The sequence below is a fragment of the Odontomachus brunneus genome, unplaced genomic scaffold, assembly GCF_010583005.1.
Source record: "Odontomachus brunneus isolate Ranch 3 - 2012 unplaced genomic scaffold, Obru_v1 Obru_scaffold_013, whole genome shotgun sequence".
Classification (NCBI taxonomy): Eukaryota; Metazoa; Arthropoda; class Insecta; order Hymenoptera; family Formicidae; genus Odontomachus; species Odontomachus brunneus.
In genome coordinates, this window is record NW_022639463.1 from 1,196,426 (window position 1) to 1,211,707 (window position 15,282).

Consider the following 15,282-nt stretch of genomic DNA (forward strand, 5'->3'; position numbering starts at 1 on the left):
AATAATCACATAGATTTTTAATTATTAATTAAAGAAGATGAGTGCGTTATCACGCAAAATCATGCAATAATCTTCTTTAATTAATAATGAAAAATCTATATGATTATTTGGAAAATGGTAGAGGACTTTTTTGTTCAATTTGACCTAAAGTATAAGTACACGACGGCAGTTGTTGTACTACAACTCATTTACCATATTCTGCATGATCATTTACAAGTTTTCTACAATTAATATCTCGATAACACCGGCCCACAATTTAAAAAAAGTTGTCTGTGCTGGAGGTCTGACTAGGTGTACTATACGTATTTTGGGCTGCTGAATCCAAATCCGGTGTCAGATTTGCTCCATCATCCTTGAGTTTCCCGGACAGTCGAGGAAATCGCGAAAAGGAGCAGATATTCAGGTTTTTACGGAGACATGTATTCAAGGAAAATTCTAGAATGACGAATAACCCTATAACCAACGTTGAAAATACATTATGTACTTCAACATCTGACTAGAACAATCCAATAACCCAATAACCCATATACCATCATACATATTCGGTTTTAGTTCACCCATCAATCCTTTAACATCGCATAGATTAGAAAATCTAATCTGTGCATGCCTTATCATGGTCACATTCATGTTATTGTCCACGAGATGGAATCTTTTTTCTATTCGAAATATTAATTTTACAATATATGGTCGTCGATCAGATAAATCCTGCTGCTTCAGAGGATGTTGGAGACGATGACAACTGTCTCGTAAGGGGATGTATAAAATGATTCGTTTTTCATGTTGAAGTACATAATGTATTTTCAACGTTGATTGTGGGGTTATGGGGTTATTCGTCACTCTAGACTTTTTCTTGAATATATGTCTCCGTAAAAATCTGGATATCTGCTCCTTTTCACGATTTCCTCGATTTTCCGGGAAACTCAAGAGAGCAAATCTGACACCGGATTTGGATTCAGCAGCCCAAAATACGTATAGTACCTAGTCAGACCTCCAGCACAGACAACTTTTTTTAAATTGTGGGCCTGTATAATTATTACGAATTTCGCAAAACGGTATAGGACTTTTATGTTCACATCAACCCATTCTACGTCCTCACAAAATGCCCGGGGGAGAGTGTGAGACACCCTGTATGCGTCTATGAGCGCTCGTCGAATTGGTCGACGCGTGCGGCCCTTTCAACAGCAAGAACATCGCGAAATGTTTTCACACATCCCGACACTCTCCGCTTCCGCAAAGTTTCATTTAAATTCGAGACTTAAATGGAGAACACCCGCGAGTTTGATTTTCCTCGGCTGTCGCGCTTCACGCGGAAAATCGGAGCGCGGGGAATTACGAGAGAATGCTCGGGATTAGCCTACTTTCTTTGCGAACGGGCGCAAGCAGGAAAGAGACCGATTTGTATGTTTGACTTCGACGGAATGCAGCCGTTTGATTACAAACTGCGCCCGTCTAATATTATCCCCACGGTCTGCTCCGGCAGACTCTCAGGTTGCATTGTACGCAAATTTAATACCGCGTAATAGCACATGCGCGCAGCAGGATATCTCTCTGCCGCGGTAATATACCTCAAAATTTCATCGGCAACCTTATACACAGAGCGCTGTGTGGCGATCGTTAGGACGCATGCAAGTCGATGTGCTCAATCGCTACACGTAAACCGCCTATTCGCGCGCGATAAAGGTATCAGATAGACGCAATGCCGATATCCTAACGTTCTACTGCTCCACTACTAATCAGTATGCGTGGATTATTTTTAAGTATCCTATCCGGAAAAAAAAGTTCAGATAAAAGCCAGATATGGATTTTATCAAGATCTGATCAGATATAATCAGATATAACGTTACATATGATTCAGATCCATATTCTGTCCACATATAATCATATATAATTGAATATATAACGTTATATCTGAATAATTGTTATATCGAATAATCGTATATAATTGAATATATAACGTTATATTTGATTATATCTGATCAAATCTTGATAAAATCCATATCTTCTGAACATTTTTTCCCGGGTAAGTAAAGTATTGAATTAATAAAGATTAGCCAAACACGTGGATACTTTCGGGGCTCAAGCTCGCAGATATTTTCTGGGTATTTGAACTCTTCAAATATCCGGTGCTTAGGTAATACTTGAAAGATTTAAATAATCGAATGGATATCCGAGGTATTCGACCAAAAATTGAAACTGATACGCTGCAGTATTATGAAGGAGAGAGAAAGCAAGTTGCATAAAAAGTAACCTTATTCGTTGGACGAAAGCGGGCAATACGATATCAACGCGAGGAGAGAATGCGTTAGTGTAAAAAAAAATAAATTTTAACGGAAACGACATTAGTTTTCCTTGTAGTTTCATATCGTTGTGTAAAACTGGCGTCTCCGAACGTCTTGCGCGACAAATACTAAATAGCTGCTACGCTACGTGGTGAGAATTCTGTAAGTCGAAACCCCCCGGGGGTTTACCGCGTCGTTAATTTTACGGGTATAAGGACGGCTGGTGAGAGCACATGGAACAATCTCTTCGAACGTGGAGCATCCACAGGTTGTCGTCTGACCTGACCTAACATAACCCGAGTGATTAAGGACGTTGAATCAATGGAGAAGGAGGGATGAAAGATAAGGGCGGTGGCGAGAGGGGATTTCAGTAACGACGGTATCTTATCGAATCATTTTCCGAAGCCTCTTCAGGGCAGAGGCTTGTTAAATTTCGCCAAAGTGAAATCCTTTCGGCGTAAGATATTTCTCCGCGCTCTATCTGAAATATTGAAGTTATCGAGCTTTCAGCCACACTCTTGTGTCGTTAAATTTCTCTTTTACGACCCTCTTTGTATAAGAGCTCTTGCTCGCACCGGGACTCGACGATCGTGAAAATTGGAAGCAATTGCATTAAGGAATAATCGTACCTGTTCTCGCTGAAAGGAATCCTGGCCGGTTTTAAAAATCCAACCTCCGTAATGACGTTGTAGAACCACATTTCGTGAATTGTTTTGCAAACTAATGGACTTCTTGCGTCTCAACAGAGAGAAGTGAATTATACTCTAGAACGGGGACATTAATTTCTTTCTGGAAAATATTCCCCTGCACTTTGATGGGACTCAATTCGACAAGTTCAGTCTACACCTCAAGTCACTTGAGAATGATAGCGCGAACGTTCCAAAACGAATTTTGAATTTGATAAATCTGCTTAGATATTGCGCGCTGTATTGCTCTTAGCCATTGAAGATAGGTTCAGGAAAATCGTGCACCTTCAAGCATCTCCACGACCGCAATACCAGCGGACCCAGCTCGAGAACTTGAGGCGTATCCGCCCTTACGCTTTTGACTTCTCTCTTCATTGTTGCTTAGTGTTGCAGTTTTTCCCTTTCTTCCCTTCCGACCTTTCTTCTTCCCTTTCTTCTTTTCCTTTTATCTTACACATCCTCTCTACTTCGTGCCGACTTTTTGCTTCTTTTAACGACGTGTTTCTTTATTTTGGGAAATCTCTCGCACCCATTCCGAGTATATTTTGCGAAATACCAACATTCGGTTCACACAAACGCACGCGAACGCACTGCATTCCTCTGTCGCGTGTATAACGAGCGAGTCTGTTTGATCCATAGGAATGGGGAGTGTCGGCAGCAACGTGACAGGGACGACGACGACAGACCCGACGACGTTCCTGCCAGATACAACGCCGACTCTGAGTGAGCGCGAGCAGCTCAAAATCGAATTCTACAAAACGTACGACGTGATGACGGGGGTACGGATCGCCGCGACCCTCGGCGGCTTTTTCAGCTTGATGGTGTTGCTAGTGGTGTACAAGAGCAGGTAATTGAGAGAGATCAGGTGTAACGTACGAAATACGCTTCCTATCGAACACTTGCTATTCATTGGTTACCACGAAGATAGAGTCAGAATACGGTTTATGCATTCACACTAGATGCAAAGCGAGCAAGCAACTGGAAGATCCGGCGCTGACTGCGGCGGCAGCTGCGGCGGTCGCGGAAGCTGAAGCCGAAGAACAGGCACTCGCCGCTGCTCTTGAAGCGATCGCCAGATTACCATCCAGGCCGGGTCGTGGTCCAAGAAGGTCGTTGTGCGTCGAGGTAAACAGCAGTCCCGAATATGTCGGATGTGTTTTTCAACCTTGTGTTTACAATCACGTTTTGAACTCTGATGTTCCTTCTCCAATGTCTCGAAAAAGAAAGAGTCACGAAGTACAATATCGACACTCACTCACTCACTCCGAATCACAACGGAAGTAAATGAGAATCACGTCCGATTGCTCCCTTTACCAAGCACTTGTAGTAGATAGAAATGATGTTTACATCAGATGAACCAGTCTCATTCACCTGTGGTGCCACCTCGCTTCGCCTCAGTCGGAGGTGGGTACGACGCTCTGCTGGCACCGCCAATCAGGCAACCGAGACTGACTCCCCCCGACGATCACAGAAGATGTAGCTCGGTTACTTGTAGCAGTACTGGAAGTAGTTATCTGGAACGAAGGGGTTCAGCCATGGCGATGCCGTGCCTTCCGCCTCCTCCATCCTTTCCGCGTCACGCTTACGATGAGCCATGGGATTTATATTACCCTATCGATATCCAGGTAGACCCGACACTCTCTCGCAGTCACGACACTTGAGTAGACTTTCTCTCATTCCGGAAGTATCGCAATATTTCCTAAAATCGTTTGCGGATGTCGAGGAATAAATTGCACACCGATCTCTCCTTCTGTCTCTGTATAATTGTATTATTTTGTACCACTGTAATAACCTTGCTGAATGTAATTAATCTATAGTCTAGCCCGTCCATGTTACAGACATTAAATTTGACAGTAAACTTGACCGTAGTTAGTACTAAACAACGTTGTTACGACCTTAAACACTCCATGGATTTTAATCCGAATATTCAATATTCGTCCTTTCACACCAACCTGTGAAGTTAGTTAGAAACTCATCGAAAACTTTCGCTATGATCAGGTAATACAGCCAACTCCGGATTTATCGCCGTGCGGCAGCGAGGCCGGTCTTTACGGCGCTGCGGTCGGCAACCTTATGGCGGCATCGTCGTCGGGTAGAAGAGCGCCGTTGGCGTCGATGGGCAGCGTAGATCCTCCCGATCCGGATTCTAGATCTCTCGGCTCTGACTCCGTGTTCCTGAAAAACGAGGAAGAGGAGGAGCAGTGCGTCGACACGGAGGACGAGGTCTCGGGCTTCTCCACGGACTCGGACGCGCCCGAGCCGAATTGTCGGCGATTTTTGCGGGTGCCTTCTAAGAAAAAGCGGACCCTCGAAAGATGGGATGGTTGCGCGGGCTGTGTGCCCAGACGACGAGCCGGTAGCAAACCCTGTCAAGCTTGCTTGACCATCAGCGCTGCCGTTGAAACTTCTAGGTAAGCTACCGATGATATGTCCAAAAGACGAGCTAACAGTACAGGTTCTCGTGATTTCTGATCAACGGATAGTCATTGGTCGTTTAATCGGGACTGTCCCAATCAGTGAACTCTGCATTATACTGGAATGTACCTTCAAAGAGTCAGGACACAGAAACAGTAGAAAAGGATAAACGCTGATGGCTACCAAATTAAGGGTTTGATTAGGTTCAAGCAAAGTTAAAGCGAGATATGGCTCCTGCACACAGAACGCGGAAATGCTTGCCGCAAAAAGCGACACGGTAGTCAGTAAACTTCCAGCTCTTATGGAAAAACGGCGCATTGATTGGTCGCTTCTTGCCGCGTGGTAAGCGTTTCCGCATCCTGTGTGCAGGATGCCAATAGACTCTCTACGCTATATATGTCTTTGTCTGATAATCGACTGTCTGCTCGGTTTAAGAGAAAGTTCCCACTAACTAAGATAAACGGAACTTATCTATTGACTGTTGTAAACATGGTCTACTCTAGTATATTGCAGAGCTCACTGGTGCCAATTCCATACGTAATAGTCGGACACGAGCTAATTAAAATTGGTGCCTTAGTTAGTTGGTTAGTTTAGGTTAAGTTGGATCAGTTTAAGCTTAGATTTAGGTTAGATTAGATTGAATTCGGCTAGGTAATATTAGGTTGGGTCAGGCTAATTTGATTGGTTCGTTGTCCGCGATTGGAATATATGCAACTGGGATTCACTCGATTAATCATTTTTGTCAACTAAACATCGTGGACAGGCTCGATTAATGAATGAGCTTTTAATAATAGGTCGCAGCCTGTTTCGACGACGACCAGTAGCAGTCAAAGTAGCGTGGGATCCCCGCCGTGTTCACCGCCGATCGAATTGAGACACAGACCACCAGCGCCATTGCCATCGATACCGCCAATTTGGTCCCAGGAAACGCTCTTTTAAGATGTCTTTCGTCGCGAGCATGTCCGATCCGTTTTTACTCAGACACCGAGTTAAATACGGAGTGTCGACATCCGAGGAAATCATTTGCCTGAGAAATCGAGCCTCAGCGCTTGGTAAGACTCCCAAACTGCCTCGTTGTGTCTCTAAAAAATAATAATCTCCTTGGATTTCATCGATGTTAAATGACGTCGCGTAGACTCGCCGCAAGGATTCATCCGTTGAATCGAGCAGCGGACCTCGATCGTAATTTGAACGGTCTCAACGAACTTTGTACAGAATCGTCGTCGAGACATTGAAACATCTAAATTTCGCGGTCACCAAATTACAAATGAACCAAATTGTACCTGCGAACACTGTCAAATCTGGATAAATGACAGAGATGTCGGAATTATTGCGTAAAAGATGAGAGCTGTCGAGGCTGATGTAGCCAAGGAGGGAGGAAGGAAACCTACGGGAACGGAAACGCGAAAAGCGGCAGACGTGGGAGAAGCGAGCGACGGGAAGCATTTTTGCACGGACGCGAAGAAATATCGGAGATTTCCGATATTACGACAGTACGCCCGTCCCGGAACCGGAGCAAACTCATCTTAAAGCAGTCCAGATCGAAGCGTTTCGCGTCGACTTGGTGATACACGCTGTGGCGAGTACGGAACTCGGGTCGGATTACCCATCGGTTCAAAGGTTCCGAACCGTTCCGGCGTTTCGCGTGATGAGGCTGGCGGTGACTTAAGTTTAGTTTACCTGAGCCCTCACTCACCGTCATACACTCTAGACGTCTGCCTATCCTAGCGAAATAAATGCGCGAACAATGCAGCCGGCCTAGTTTATCTCGGATTTCACCTAATTATACTTTGGATCTTAGCTACCAGCATCCCTAACGCGTGCAGGCTGCGCAGCACTGCGAGAATTGCTTCTCATCCGCAAGCCGCGCCACCGCGACCTCATTTGATCGAAGAAAATTGGCCGGCTTCGTTGTTCCCTTCGTCACAGCCGCATCTGTTAGCGAGTCTCTCCTCGGTGCGACGTCGCTCCTTTCGACAATGCACGTCGTTTACGACGCACGGCGCACGCTCGATTATATTCGTGATCCATTAACAACGAAAGCAAGCAAATGCACTTCCTCGTTTGGACATTCGTGGACAACCCAATTGGCATCCGCAAGACCCGCGGTATTTCGCGGCGGGACTGCCGAATTTGGGACGAGGACGCACGGTGATCTATAATCGCACAAAAGAAATCCGAGACGGATACTTGCTCCAATCGACCAGGGTGAGAAACCGTGAAACTCGCAGCTCGGGAGACAGTCGTCGGGGAAACCGCGACGAGAGGCGGCGGACCCTACGATGATGGCGACGACGACGACGACAACGGCGACGACGACGACGACGACGACAAACGACGTCGCGGGGAAATAGGGAATTATTTTTATACAGGCGTGACGATAATCAGGCTCATCGGGCTGATCGTGATGCTTCTCGTGGAAACAATAATACGCGCGCAATACTTGACTATATACGATGTCAGTGTAACATGTGATTGTCGACGGGACGAGCGAACGGAGGAGTGAGGAAAAACAAAACGGAGGCCTGGGAGACTCAGGAGCGGAAAGGAGAGGAAACGGCAGCACTCCCATTTCGGATAGCCGTTGTACTGGTTTCCTCCGAGGCGATTTCTCTCCGGCGGGACACCACCGCCGGTTTTCGCCGCCGGTCCAACGTTACCCGCCAGTGCCAGTAAATAAAACGTATTTCTATTCGTGTAATCTTGTAAGCTCTTGTAAGGTTTTGGGTGTACGTGTACGTGTCTATAACCCTCTTGCGTACGATAGATAAACGCCGTGCTCGAAGGAGGGGAACCGGTAATAGGGTGATTACCGTAAACGGCCACGGCGAACTGAAGTTTCCGAAAGTTTCCCCGAGCACCAGCCGTATCTTCGCAAAACGTTCTATTTTATCGGTCGCTCCGATAAAGTGGCACGCTGTTGTTCGACAAATCCCCCACTACGGACTGGAACCAACGATCGAACTCGTCATTCGGCGCAAAAAGCAGCGACAATCCGCAATCAGGCCCGCTCCATTAACCCTTGAAAAATAAAATGCGAAATTCTCGAGAATACAAACCGTATAGAATCGGTCGATTCTAAGAGGAGAGACAAAGGCAGCAGCCGAGAGACTCGGCTCTTTGTATATCCGTCACCTCAGTGATATTAGCTGACGAGAAGCTCGCTGGGTGTAGAAAACCGAATTTATCAAAACGTTAGAGCGTCGGTGTAAAGAACAAAAAAAAAAAAAAGAGAGTTATATAGTAGGTGAGACATATTTATCGTTGACGGGGGCAATTTATATGCGCCGTCTATTTTCGGTAAAAAAATAAAACGTAGTTCAACCAGACGAGCCATACCTCTCTCTGCATCTGGAGACTTTTCCGCGTAAGCTAACATCACTGCCGGCGGGCCCCTCCCCGGCACGTGACGGCAAATGAGTAAAACACAAAAAAAAGTATCTGAAAAAAATACAGTAAAACATATACATACGAGCGAGACGAGCGCGCGAGAGGACTATCTACCTATTGTTCTAGTCAGAAGTTTGTATAGTAGACGAATAAGAGACGAGCGAGGAGGAAATTATTATATCGGGGTAAAAAGATATAACGTAATAGGCGCCACTTACAGTGTCGCGACAGTACTTTTAGATAGGTGTACATACACATCGTATTACGAAGCGTATTACGTTGAGCGTCGTGTACGACTCGCTTCCCCGATTGATAGGGTGGAGGAGGGGGAGGGGGGAGGGGAGGGCGAGACTCTAACGTCGTCTCTACGCGAAGAGGAGACTTTATATTACACTGGCTGCGTTCCAAAATTCGCCACCCCGATCCGACGCCAGAGGCATGAATTCAACAAGCTGCAAGAAATAAAGAGAAGAGAACGACAGAAGTTAGAAAGAGAAAGAGAGAGAGAGAGAGAGAGAGAGAAAGAGAGAAAGAGAATGTAGTCGAGCGACTATATATGACTAAGAGACCCGTCGTGTAATTCCCTCTAGTAATTTATACACGGCTATCCGTTACTCTCGGCCATTAGGCGAAAACGTCAACTTTTGCGAACCTCAGACATTACGGAGTTTCGAAGAGAGAGAAACAGCGTGGGGGAGGGAGGCGGAAAAGGGAGAGCGAGAGATGTCAAAACTTCCAGAGATACATGCACGTCTGGGAAAAGTTCTATGATAAATAGAGGGAAAGTCCTTAATTGGATATCGTATGCCTTATTGAATTATTGTTATATACATGTACCAAAGTCACATTTTGCTGGGAAATTACGATAACGTTGTGAAAAAAGGGAGGTGGTCGGAACGGGGCGGGCGAGGTTTCGGGACGCAGCTGAAAGATTGAAGCAGAATTATTATTAACGCGGAAGGTGCGCTTACTTTACGCCGACACGCTGACGAATTCGTTCCGACCGAGTTCTTGCCACTGCTACTCAAATGCACTCGAGTCCGTGTAGCCGCGTGTCATCGTTGTGTCTCTCTCTGTCCCGGATGAGGCGTTGAAGACAATCGGGAAGAAGTCTATTCCGAGTTTCTTCTCTCGAGAGAATCTCTTGGGAATACCGCGCGGACGTGCAACTAGCAAATAGATCACGGGTAACTCTGCACATTACTCTGTACTTCTCATTCCACACGTTCTCACAGCGACCGCCGAAGTCGTCGGGCAAGAACGAAGTTCTCAGCGGTGCACGGCGTACAGCAGGTCGCCCCGAAGTCGCGCAAGACAAGGAGCTTGAAAACTCGTGAGTGCTGCCGAATTGCCAAATGTAACAATCAAACAGTGTCTAGTCGAAGTAAAAAAAAAGAAAAACAAAAAGAGAAAAAAAAAAAGAGAGAAATCTAGGAAGAATCAGGAATGATATACGACTGAGTGCGTGAGAGTGCGCGACTGTGCGTGCGATTGTGCGTGCCAAGTAGCTTAGCGCGACTTTAGGCGGGATGCGAGACTTTTTAGAAACTGTACACAAGTTCGTGTCGATTGATTTTAGCGTCTAACGTTCGTACAACTACGTGAAACCTTCTCTCGGTGCCTTTCTGCCGCACTTCTTCCATCGTCGTTTAGAGAAATATACACACACATTTTCTCTCTCTCCCTCTCTCTCTCTCTCTCTTTCTCTCTTCACCATCTTCATCGACTTTTCCCTTTCATCCCTTCTTCCTTCCTCATTCTGGCCCTTCTTTACGAGTGTTTCCGCGCGACATCGTCTGGATCTTGACCGCGCTGCAGTTGAGATCGCGTATTTCCTTCTTCTACTTTTTCTTCTCTTTTCTCCTTCTTCTTCTTCTTGCTCGGTCCATTCAATTACATATTTCTTCGCTCCGCTTTGACTCGGTTGTTGTCTAATTGGTTCTGTTTCTGCTGTCCAATTCAATGGTTCTTTTCGCAAGATTACGATCGCAAGATCTACGGGATAATGATTAACAGAAGAAGATTGTATTGCACATGTGTTGCGAATTATTATTTCGGCAAACCGCTTCACAACCCTTACCCTAATTGGGACAAAGTTATTGCATTGTTATTGTTATCGTATCGCGTGCATTGTGCAGAAATCGTCGTTGAATTTCTTGTTGCATTTGATTCTTATATTGTTACAGTGTTTTCTTAAAGCTTGAAATATATCTGGAGGAAAAAAGCAAAAGAAAAATCAGCAGCCTCGCTACTCACGTAATTAATAAGCGACGGTCCTCTCGAAGAATTCCGTCGCGTTTTAGTACTTATATAATAAGCGACAGTTTACAATCCAAAACAGCGATTTGTTTGTTCAATAAAAGAGAGACGACAGTATTTTACGCTATGTTGAAGATATTTTCTAAGGTCAGGTAGAAAACAAAACATGACAAACGAAAAATCGCAGTGAAGCGGGCGCACGGAACTTCTCTCGCGTTGACAATTATAGAAAGACCTTCGTACTTTTATAATTTTTCTACTCTTCAACATTATATAGATATTTTAAGAGTAAGGAACTCACAAACAGCGCCTAGACTCGCTAAGCATTTCCGCTATAGATGACTCTGTAATCTCCTCTTAACGTGTATTAATCATCTCGAAACATCGCATTCTCCTTCTTATACATCGTCTTCTTATACATCGTGTTTCTCTTCCTTCTTTCCTTGAACAAGTCTGTGACAAAGTGCATTTACTGTGCCAAAAGTGGATATGTATGTGTAAGTTTCTTCGATTAAAAGCTTTCACAATCTTTGTCAGATATATTTTCAAAATAATTACATTTTTCTCTCTCTTTCTCTATGAATTTACTCAATGAATTTACTAATTACACTCTTAGGCGTATCAAACTGACGGAAACTTTTTATCAGTATCTCCCTTTCATAATTTTTGCAAAAAGGAATATTTTGAACTAGATGCAAATAATGAAACTAGGAGTATTAAAGCCCAATACCTATAAACTTCTTTGGTACCAAATAGTTTTAATATATATATATATATATATATATATATATATATATACGATTGACATAATTTCAATATAATGAAAAAAAAAGAAACACGGAAAATATAAGCTGGCACTTTGTCAATTCTTTCGAGGTCTTAGTGTATGAGATATTATATTCCCTTTTCATAATTCACTATCTCTGTCTTTATGTATGTAATTTGACGACAATCCGCATTTCTGATGCATTAACTGAATAATAGACATTTTTATACACACTGCAGATAATTATTTTTAAAGCTAAGCGAAAATATATATTCCCATTTCTTTGTTATATTTCCTATACTATAAAAGATGCGACTCGACGTAGCGAATATCACCATAGTGGCATCTGAAAAAGCGTGGACACTAATGTTTACTTTGCACGGAACATCATCGCTTCCGAACGCTTTAGGCTTTTACGGTTCGTGAAACGCGAGCGCGCGGTTTCGAATACGCGCGCGCCATTCAAAGCGAGAAGTTTCAGTTGTATCACTAATCCAGAGCTCAAAGGGGGCCCTCAGAAGCCGCATTTCTGGCATTCGGTGATGTGAGAGTCCGTGCGAACGTGTCGGCTAGTGTTGAGAATGCGCGTATTATACATAAGCAGATATCCGTTAATTGCGTTATCGTAGCGAAGAAGTGAAAACCGACGGTTCGGTAACTAGCTCACGATAAACTAAACAAAAAGCAGTCGTTGTAAGTGTTCCATTTTGTAAATAATTCCATTATAAAAGCCGTATTAATTGTGAGGACGGGCACGGATTTGGCGGGTGTGCGAGATCAGACGCGAGACAAAGCGTAATGAGCAGCGATGTACAGAGAAACAACGGCCTCAAAATCGATACGGAGATTTTCCGTCGACCGACACGACGGGACAGCGACGACACTGCGCGACATAGTTTGTTAGCGGTGACAGCCTTGATTCTTCTAATTTTGCGTTACTTTCATCAGCGTTACTTCCGTTATCCTGCTGGTATTAGGTCAGAGCATCACTTCTCGATCGAGGCGTTTAGGAAAAGCAATTAGGAGAGCGGGTGAAGTCAGCGAACTAGCTCCTGATAAACAGTGCTAATACATTAGTGGCGTCAGCATCTTCAAATACACGAGCACTTTGGTTAATGTACAGTAACTCAGAAAAACAAGCGATAAAGTCAGCTGATATCTAATCAGTTGATTGATAACAGATAGCAGATGGTGACTATTCGGTTATTACCTGCAATTTTTCGTCATAGGCACCCGATTATTATCGAGTTAGTGCTGTCAATATAATCCTAATACTCACGGGTACTGGCGGATATTACCCTCGGGGCAACCAGATAATAAATAGTTGCGAATACGCAATGAATTCGTTCGTTATTGTTAAAAAATCAATAAATTGGAAATGTCGAATTATTTTGTTTATTCATTAAATTAAATTTCGTCGCAAATTTAAGGTTATTCATGTGCAGAAGGTGTACAGACGCAAAATAAACTTAGATAACACAGAGAATTCAAAAAGAATTCAATCGTATGTCATCAATTCTGAGTTCATTTTTACATGCAAAAATAATTCTTTTCATTGAACTGAACTTTGAAGAATTCTTTTTGCATCTGAAAATGAACTCAGAATTGGTGACATATGACTGAATTTGTTTTGAATTCTCTGTGCTATCTAGGAAGCTATCATTTCCGAATAAACATGAAGCTCTTAACATTTTCGAATAATATACGAAAGACAATAAATTGGAAATGTCGAATTATTTTGTTTATTCATTAAATTAAATTTCGTCGCAAATTTAAGGTTATTCATGCAGAAGGTGTACAGACGCAAAATAAACTTAGATAGCACAGAGAATTCAAAAAGAATTCAATCGTATGTCATCAATTCTGAGTTCATTTTTAGATGCAAAAAGAATTCTTTTCATTGAACTGAACTTTGAAGAATTCTTTTTGCATCTGAAAATAAACTCAGAATTGGTGACATACGACTGAATTTGTTTTGAATTCTCTGTGCTATCTGGGAAGCTATTATTTCCGAATAAACATGAAGCTCTTAACATTTTCGAGTAATATATGAAAGACAATAAATTGGAAATGTCGAATTATTTCGTTTATTCATTAAATTAAATTTCGTCGCAAATTTAAGGTTGTTTATGTGCAGAAAGTGTACAGACGCAAAATAAACCCAGATAGCACAGAGAATTTATAAAGAATTCAGTCGTATGTCACCAATTCTGAGTTCATTTTTAGATGCGAAAAGAATTCTTTTCATTGAATTGAAGAATTCTTTTGAATCTGAAAATGAACTCAGAATTGGTGACATACGACTGAATTCTTTTTAAATTCTCTGTGCTATTTTGGAAGCTACCATTTCTGAGTAGACTGAGTAGAAGCTCTTAACATTTTCGAGTAATACACGGAAAACGTGGGTAGCTGAAATTGACAGCACTAGTTAGTACTCAGGTATTCGGTTATTATCGGCTTAGTACCTGATCATTACCGGTTTAGTGTCCGAGTACTCGGTTATTATTGGATTCGTACCCGAATATCCGGCTAAGTATCCGTGATTTTTGATCCTGCGTACAGAAATTATCCAGCTTGTACTGTCAGCGCTGCAATATACACATGACAAGCCCCGTTCTGTCGGTCGTCAAAACAAAACCCTTAATCCAAACGTTCTGTTCGACGTCGATGGTTCTTTTTTACACGAGATCGATCGAGAATCTACCTGCGCGCGTTTGATCGATCGATCGATATCGAATGGAGCGTTTATTGGGCAATATTATACGATAAGTTATCCGCAGCGTCAAAGAATGATGAAGGATAGACGATGGAAACAATGACAACGTGCACGCTTACAGACATACATTTACACATAACATATATATATACACACATGCACACACACGCACACACGGACAAGATGTTAATAAATTGGAATAAATGTTACGAATATATTTCAAGGTTTCTGCTCTCCCTCTAACAGAGTGTCCTGCCGATACTGTTTTAAGATGCGAAGAAACGTTAACTTCCAAGCTTCAATTGTTGCATTAAACACTGTGTTATATACACTGTATATAACGAATAATTAAAGAAGATAGATAAATTAACATATATAAAAGATAAATTAAGTGATTAAAACCAAATAAACAAATTCCGTGACCTGTTTTGCTCCGATAAGCGGGTTAATCTTATTTTTCATCTTCTTCTTTATAGATCATAATCCTTTGACGTTCAAAGAACTTGATACATATATCTTGTAGGTGGGATTATTCTCACATGTTTTTTCGACTTTTGTGTGCTTGCCCCTCACACTTTACGAATTCTATAAATATTTCCGTGCGCTCAGATTCCTTTAGACGGAACGCAGAGCATCGCTAAGATTGGGTCGTATGAGTATCGAGTAAGCTGAGCGTAAGCAGTGCACGTTTAACGTCACGGTCTTTTCTATCTAATCATTTTTAATGCTTCTTTATATGCTTTTATCATTACATTATACTATATATGCATA

At 42.8% G+C, this 15,282-nt stretch overlaps 2 protein-coding genes across 5 annotated transcripts in view; both read left to right on the forward strand.

Moving 5' to 3' along the window:
* The window catches only part of LOC116841146, an 82,347-nt gene extending 70,319 nt beyond the window's left edge, over positions 1-12,028 (forward strand). For all 3 annotated transcript variants that reach the window (XM_032808747.1, XM_032808749.1, XM_032808748.1), the window contains 5 exons: positions 3,605-3,812; positions 3,925-4,090; positions 4,318-4,590; positions 4,964-5,376; positions 6,175-12,028. In XM_032808747.1, the coding sequence (XP_032664638.1) occupies positions 3,605-3,812; positions 3,925-4,090; positions 4,318-4,590; positions 4,964-5,376; positions 6,175-6,319 (1,205 nt within the window). In that variant the 3' untranslated portion in view covers positions 6,320-12,028. The remainder of the gene's footprint in view (positions 1-3,604; positions 3,813-3,924; positions 4,091-4,317; positions 4,591-4,963; positions 5,377-6,174) is intronic.
* A 2,982-nt stretch (positions 12,029-15,010) lies between these two features.
* LOC116841144 (kynurenine/alpha-aminoadipate aminotransferase, mitochondrial-like) overlaps positions 15,011-15,282 on the forward strand; it is a 24,226-nt gene continuing 23,954 nt past the window's right edge. Inside the window, exon 1 of one of the 2 annotated variants that reach the window (XM_032808744.1) lies at positions 15,011-15,174. The gene's annotated coding sequence lies outside the window, so the exon portion shown is untranslated. Of the gene's footprint in view, positions 15,186-15,282 lie in introns of both variants that reach the window. The other variant, XM_032808745.1, reaches the window with a different exon arrangement.